The sequence below is a fragment of the Lolium rigidum genome, chromosome 5, assembly GCF_022539505.1.
Source record: "Lolium rigidum isolate FL_2022 chromosome 5, APGP_CSIRO_Lrig_0.1, whole genome shotgun sequence".
In the NCBI taxonomy this organism is placed as follows: Eukaryota; Viridiplantae; Streptophyta; class Magnoliopsida; order Poales; family Poaceae; genus Lolium; species Lolium rigidum.
In genome coordinates, this window is record NC_061512.1 from 30885530 (window position 1) to 30893530 (window position 8001).

At 45.6% G+C, this 8001-nt stretch overlaps 1 protein-coding gene across 1 annotated transcript; it reads left to right on the top strand.

The window, feature by feature from the left end:
- Positions 1-2145: 2145 nt before the first annotated feature.
- LOC124657307 (puroindoline-B-like) lies at positions 2146-2610 on the top strand. The gene has a single exon (XM_047195878.1). The coding sequence runs from the start codon at positions 2146-2148 to the stop codon at positions 2608-2610; it is 465 nt and encodes a 154-aa protein (XP_047051834.1).
- The last annotated feature ends 5391 nt before the right edge of the window (positions 2611-8001 follow it).

Sequence of the window (8001 nt, forward strand, 5' to 3'; positions counted from 1 at the left end):
ATAAGAACCAACAAGCTCAAAACCAGCAATTATGTGTGTGTGTTTTTTTCTCTTTTTCATATATAAGCTAAAGTCTAACCAAATACCAAACAGCTTATTTTTTGCTTATTCAGAAGCACCCCAACTTATGAGCACCTTGAAAGCATATTAAGCAGGTTTTTTTTATCATGATTTTCGTGCTTGAACAAATCATCACCTGCTCTAGCAAGTTTGTCGAAATATGTGGCATCATATGTTTTGTTCTTACATGCTGAAACGCATAATTCTGAGACGTTTGTTATTATCGGCAGCGTAGGTCCAATGGCGCAGGCCACAGGTAAGTTCTGTCCCCGTGGGCAGCTTGCCCACAAGCTAGTAGTGTGCGCCTAGGACTTCTAGGCTACTAGCGCTCTTCGTTTGGGCACGCTACCATTGTTTTTTTTTTTTGCGTATATTAAAGTCCAGAAATTATAGAAAGACACCCCACAAATATAGAAATAACACACAGGTCCTTCTGCAACACAGTGACGACGGCGAGGAACCAGACGCATCGACGACGCGCCGCCCGCTGCATCTTCCAAACCTTGGAACGAAGATGATCCCCTACGGACGGGAAGTTGTCTAAACTCGAACTCCAGAGAGCCTCCATCCTTCGCCAAGCCAGCACCACCGCCGGACTCCAACACCAGCAGCTCCGGTTTCTAGATCTGGATCCGCCGCTCCGGGATCCAGCCGGGGAACAAGCGCGCACGGCAAACACCCAAGACCGCGAGCACGGGGGAAGATGCCTGCTTGATGCCGAAGCTCCGAAGACCGCCCGCACCAGAGAGGAAGAAGACGACCCCAAAACACCGACCGCCTCCGCCTCCGCCTCCAAGACGCCTCGGGCAAGCACCCTACTCAAGCCTACACTATGTACACGACGAGATCCGGGGTTCCCTCACCCTCCCGCTGCCGGAGCGGCCGGTGGAGGGAAGGGGAACCAGCGAATCGGCGCCGGCGATGTGGATTGACTAGGTGTTTCCAAGAAATCGCTTCCGACACTGTAGCGGGGGAGGAGACGGGTCCAAGGTCCCTTCCTCACGTGGGCCGCAGGCACGCTACCACAGTTAGGGGCAGCATATGCTTATTAGGCCGCGCTGCTATAGTCAGATTCTACCTATATACATTTTCCTACTAGTTTATGAATGAACCATCTGCCACAACAACCAACACATGTGTACCACACAAAAAAAACACGCCTGAAATGATGGAAGCGGCGCTGCTATAGTCAGGTTCGTGTAACACCATAGAGTTGATCGATGAGGTGATCATCGTCATCGTCATTGCATCCATAGTACACCAGCCAATGAGGAGGCTGAAGCGCCATTCATGGTCATGGAGAGGTGATACTGGCAGCTCAGGCTTTAGCCTGGTACTGAGGCTCAAATACTACTATATGCTTTGTAAAATTAGAGAGAAAACTTATATGGCCTAGTCTTTAGCCTGGTAGCGGCGCCGGAGGGACGGGATGCCAAACTAAAGAGAAGATTTTCCTAAAAAAGAACTTAAGAGGAGAAAGGAGAGATGGCGTGTTAAAAGGCTGGAAGGAACAAATTAAGCAATCAGATTATTGTTTCTTTTGTGAGCAATGAGATATGTAACACTAAGCATGAAATGGGGTGGAGGGGGATGCGTCGTCAGCACCAGCTCATATTTAAAGAATAATAATGATTATCCGTCTCAGCACCACATGATTTGTACATAAAACAAAAAGAACCATGGCTAGAAGTGGACGACATTTAGACATTGCTTGCCCTACTACCTTGTAAAACAAAATTTGTTATACTTTGGTCGGGATTCTTCTCGAACAACAACGTGCACAGCACTATAATGTCCGCGCGCCCACAGAGAAGCATCAAGTTCCAAACATTTCTGTGTGGTGTATCTCAAGAAAAGGACACATGTAAAGCATCAGTATCTCAACAACCCAGCATAGCGTTTGTGCGTTTGCAAAGTAACTTTAGTTAGTAGTATCCAACTAAATTTGTTAGTACTAACTAGCCACAACAACAGCACACGATATATGGCACACGGAAACCCTGTGTCGCATGCCCTATAAATGAAGGGCGGGCCTCATCTCAGCTACTCATCTCCACCTTCACCAAAACCACATTGGCCAGCAATATGAAGACCTCCTTATTGCTCATCGCTCTCCTCGCGCTCGCGGCGAGCACCACCGCCTACGCGCAGTACCAGTACGCACAATATGGTGGCTATTCCGACCAAGCCGGCGGAGGGGCCGAATGCGAGCAGCAGCAGGTGAGGCTAAGCTCTTGCAAGGACTACGTGATGGAGCGGTGCATGACCATGAAGGACTTCCCGGTGACATGGCCGTCGAAATGGTGGAAGGGCGGATGCGAGCACGAGGTCCGGGAGCAGTGTTGCGAGCAGCTAAACAAGGTGGCACAGCAGTGCCGCTGCAAGGCCATCTGGGGAGCCGTCCAGGGCGAGCTAGGTGGTTTGTTGGGCTTTGTGAGAGGTGATATAGGCAAACGTATACAGAGGGCGAAGAGCGTCCCAACCAAGTGCAACATGGGCCCCGAGTGCGACTTCCATCCTACCAGTCCTACTACTGGCTATTACTGGTGATGTAGCCTCTGTCAGCGGCCACGAAACTTTCACATATACATCACCTGCCCATGTGAAAGATAAATGTGGCCACCTATGAATAAAAGGTCCCTTGTGTGAACGTGTGTTATTCGTGATGGCTTGTGTGCATGTTTGTCCTCTTCTGAATAAAAATATGAATACATATGGGCTTGCTCATGTATTAAACAAGAAAGAGCAGAGGAGGGAATGAATTATTACCTCAGCAGTAGAGATTTACAATCAATAATCATCATCATGTACCCAAACCTTTGCAATCCATTGAAAGCTCTTAGCGCTTCCTTGTGAGTTATTTAAATACAATCAGAAATATCAAAGTCATGTACACGGAAAGCAAATATTGAGAACGGGTGCTCCTGCGTTTGTTGAAGAGGCACTCTTAGAAAACCGAAAGGACAAGTGGTGGCTCAAGCCTTCTCTGGCTGGGTGAAATTCAATTTTGATGGTTCCTTTAAACTTGAGGATGGCACAGCGGGTGCTGGAATGGTGCTTCGAGATGATGATGGCGAAGTTATTTTCTCTGCTTGTTGTCAGTTGTTTAAATGTATTGATCCTTTGGAAGTTGAGGCAAGACCATGCGAAGAAGGTTTAACTTTGGCTTTACAGCAAAGTGAGTTACCAATTGAGGTGGAATCGGATTGCTTGTGTTTGGTCTCAGCAATTAATGGGAAGCTCCAAGATCGCTCGTCCCTCGCGCATTTGATCGATGAGATTAAATTTTTAGCTAATGGTGGTAGACATATTTCTTTTGTAAAAGTGGATCGCTCGCAAAATAGGGCTGGTCACTGTCTAGCAAACTTTGCAAGGACAGGATTGTGCACGGTTGTCTTGGTTTGGCTCAGGGATGGAGGTTTTGTCTCTGTTTCTCGACCAAGACCTTGTTGTAAGTCCGATTGCTTAATATAAAACCACTTTTGCCCGCAAAAAAATCATCATCATTGATACAACCTCAACAGCTTGCACAATGAAAAATCTAGCTGGTCTCACAAAACAATTAAATCTAAAAACCACATGAATAGATGATCGACTATCTGAAATCTAGTTGCTCGCCCCAAATGTAGCAAGAAATGAACACAAAACATGAAAGTGGAATCCAGTGAATGTCAAATTGTCATTGCAGCTTTCCACTATCCTTATTACCCATCACATCACCAAAGTCATCGATGTGGTGTTCCGTTGCATCGACATGAAACTTGATTCATCGTTTCAGGACAGAAGACGATTGCCATCTAGAGATGGTGCACATTAACTTCGATCACATCCACTGCATCTTAAAAATGTTCTCCATGTTCCCTTTGTCACACGCAATCTCCTTTCTGTTAAAAAAAATCTCTTATGAAAATAATGTGTTCTTTGAATTTCACCCTTAGTATTTTCTTGTCAAGGATGGGCATTCAAGGGTGGTTCTTCTTAGATGTCTTGGAGGTCTTTATAATCTCAATGTTTCGTCTATCAAGCAAGTTTTCAGAAGTATCAAGGTGTCACATGAGCAGTGACACTCACACCTAGGTCATCCAACTACCCAAATAGTTCAGCATGTTTTGCATCGCTATGAGCTTCCCTCGGTGTGAGTTAATGAAGCTGTAATTTGTGATGCTTGTCACCAAGGCAAGATTCGTCAACTGACAGTGTCTCTTTCTAATCGTGTTACTGACATTTGTGATGTTTGGGGTCCTGTCCAAACCTCTATTAATGAACAACAATTTTATATGAGTTTTGTTGATGTTTAGTCGGTTTACATGGCTTTACCTCCTTAACATAAATGTGATGTGTTCCAAGTTTTTCTTCAGTTTCAACAACATGTTGAACGTCTCTTTAGTAGAAAGATTATCCATGTTCAAGCTGTCTGGGGTGGTGAGTATCATAGACTCAACAAATCCTTTTCTGATATTGGACACACAAAAAAATGGTACTGATGAGCGTAAACATCGCCACATTGTTGAAACGGGGTTAACGCTTTTAGCACATGCCTCAGTCCCCTTTCATTTTTGGAGTAATATCTTCATTGCCGTGTGCTTTCTTATTAATCGACTACCTAGTCGTGTCATCTCGACGCAAACTCCCATTGAATGTCTCATAGGTAAAGTTCCTAATTATATATTATTTAAGTTTTTTGTTGTGCGTGTTGGCCTCACCTCCGTCCATATATTAAACGAAAAATTGACATGACACACATTCTAAATAGTCTGTGTTTCTTGACTACAGCTCACTTCACGGAAACAACATCAACAAATTTGTCATTTGTTGATGTTGCATATACTCCGTCTCTTCTTGCTAATCACCATGCAGGTGTGGGCATAGGTGCTCATCTAGGGCTCCTTTCGGACGAGACTCGAACTCCTCCTGACGTCGATCGATCACATGCGACATTCACGTCAATCAAAAACATGGCCTTGGGGATAGCAACCATGCACATGAGGATGACTCGCGTGGTAAATCTACACCCTGTCGCGCGGTCCGTCTCCCCCGTTGCCTGCTACCGGTACAATTACAACTGGGTTGGCCTCCCAGGCTGGGCCGTCCCGGGCACTACTGCATCACCAACCCAACCGGCCAGTTCTTCTGGGCCGTCCTTGTCTGATACTGCTGCTGAGCCAAAATCCTCTTTTCCTCCACCGCATCCTGGAGTTACGACGTATGGTTGCAGCGCAGCATATCCCATCCGAAGCAGCGACAAGATGGAACTGTAGCGTGGCTGCGTGGAGTACTGGAGTATCACACGCATGGGTCATGCATGTAGCTGACCTAGATAACACTAGTAGAAAAAGAGGCTTTCATCCACCTCTATTAGTCTCCAAAATATTCGAACCGCGATTAAAGGGGTCTTTAGTCGCGGTTCGGGAGGCGACCGCGATCAAAGGTCTAGAGCCAGCGGGTTCGGTTGACAGCTGGGGGACGGGAGGGGCTTTAGTCGCGGTTGGCCAGGCTAACCGCGACTAAAGGTCCTCAGGCCTGGCTCGAAGGCCTTTAGTCGCGGTTGGCCAGGCCAACCGCGACTAAAGGCCCATCCTTATAAATGCAGCTCAACACACTTCACTTAGTTATTTGGTGTCACTTCTCTTCACAATCTTCACAAGGGGGTGGTGGGTTTGCTTTTGGTTCCTCTTATGCACACAAGGTGTTCGATGAAATGTCCGAGAGCATGAAACAAACATGATATGAAATGTCCGAGCCACACTTGAGCTTTCTCATTTATTTTTTCCTCCTCGATCGCGGTTAGCAACTTGAACCTTTCATGTGTCATTGATAAAATATGCATGTGTGTAGTTCATTGTTTAATTTCTATTATTTGTAGCTAGTTAGTTTAACAAATGCATGATGGTTAATTATATACTTTATATAATAATAATGCAGATGAATCGGTAATGGATGTACGGTAACCGACTCTCCGGTGAGTTCATTACGGGTTTGAAAGATTTCCTCGTAGTGGCTAATGCGAACAAGCATGAGGGTTTTGTTATATGTCCATGTGCTGCCTGTAAGAATCAGAAGGGTTACTCTTCCTCAAGAGACGTTCACCAGCACCTGCTTCGGCAGGATTTCATGCCAAGCTATAATTGTTGGAGAAAGAGGGGTTAGAATGGAAGAAGATGAAGAAGGGAATGATATCATCGATGACAACTATCCTGATCATTTCGGTGGTACTTTCATGGAGGATGCTGAAGGTGGGGAAGGTGAAGGGAAAGGTGAAGGGGAAGGTGAAGAAGAGGCACGTGATGAGCCTGCTGATGATCTTGGTCGGACCATTGCTGATGCACGGAGAGGCTGCGAAACTGAAAAGGAGAGGAAGAATTTGGATCGGATGTTAGAGGATCACAAAAAGTCGCTGTTCCCAGGATGCGATAATGGTTTGAAAAAGCTGGGTTGCACACTGGATTTGCTGAAATGGAAGGCACAGGAAGGTCTATCTGACTCGGGATTTAAAAATTTGCTAAAAATGATGAAGAATATGTTTCCAAACAATAAAGAGTTGCCCGCCAGTATGTACGAAGCAAAGAAGGTTGTCTGCCCTCTAGGTTTAGAGGTTCTGAAGATACATGCATGCATTAACGACTGCATCCTCTACCGCGGTGAATACGAGAATTTGAATGAATGCCCGATATGCACTGCATTGCGTTATAAGATCAGAGGCGATGACCCTGGTGACGATGTTGAGGGCGAGAAGTCTAGGAAGAGGGTTCCCGCCAAGGTGATGTGGTATGCTCCTATAATAGCACGGTTGAAACGTCTGTTCAGGAACAAAGAGCATGCCAAGTTGTTGCGATGGCACAAAGAGGACCGTAAGTCGGACGGGGAGCTGAGACACCCTGCTGATGGAACGCAATGGAGAAAGATCAACAGAGAGTTCAAAGATTTTGCAGCTGACTCAAGGAACATAAGATTTGGTCTAAGTACAGATGGCATGAATCTTTTTGGCGAGCAGAGCTCCAGCCATATCACTTGGCCCGTGACTCTATGCATCTACAACCTTCCTCCTTGGTTGTTCATGAAGCGGAAGTTCATTATGATGCCAGTGCTCATCCAAGGTCCGAAGCAACCCGACAATGACATCGATGTGTACCTAAGGCCATTAGTTGATGAACTTTTACAGTTGTGGGCCAGACCTGGTGTACGTGTGTGGGATGAGCACAAAGAAGAGGAATTTGACCTACGAGCGTTGCTTTTCGTAACCATCAACGATTGGCATGCTCTTAGTAACCTTTCGGGACAGACAAATAAGGGATACAATGCATGCATGCACTGCTTACATGAGACTGAAAGTGTATATCTGGGTAATTGTAAGAAGAACGTATACCTGGGGCATCGTCGATTTCTTCACCGACATCATAACGTAAGAAAGAAAGGCAAGCATTTCAACGGTGATGACCCACAAGTATAGGGGATCGCAACAGTCTTCGAGGGAAGTAAAACCCAATTTATTGATTCGACACAAGGGGAGACAAAGAATACTTGTAAGCCTTAACAGCGGAGTTTTCAATTCAGCTGCACCTGGAAAAAAACTTGCTCACAAGAGTTTATCAGTAGTAACAGTTTTATAGCAGTAGCAGTAGTGAAATAACAGCAGCAGAGTAACAAAGACAGCAGTAGTGATTATAGTAAACAGCAGAATTAAAATAATGTAGGCACAGGGATGGATGAACGGGCGTTGCATGGATGAGAGAAACTCATGTAACAATCAAGGCAGGGCATTTGCAGATAATAATAAAACGGTATCCAAGTACTAATCAATCAATAGGCATGTGTTCCATATATAGTCGTACGTGCTCACAATGAGAAACTTGCACAACATCTTTTGTCCTACCAGCCAGTGGCAGCCGGGCCTCTAGGGAATTTAGTGGAAATTAAGGTGCTCCTTTTAATAGAGCACCGGAG

What these genes read in the sequence shown, in the direction of transcription:
- LOC124657307 (XM_047195878.1), top strand. Translation starts at nt 2,146, where the DNA reads ATGAAGACCTCCTTATTGCTCATCGCTCTCCTCGCGCTCGCGGCGAGC.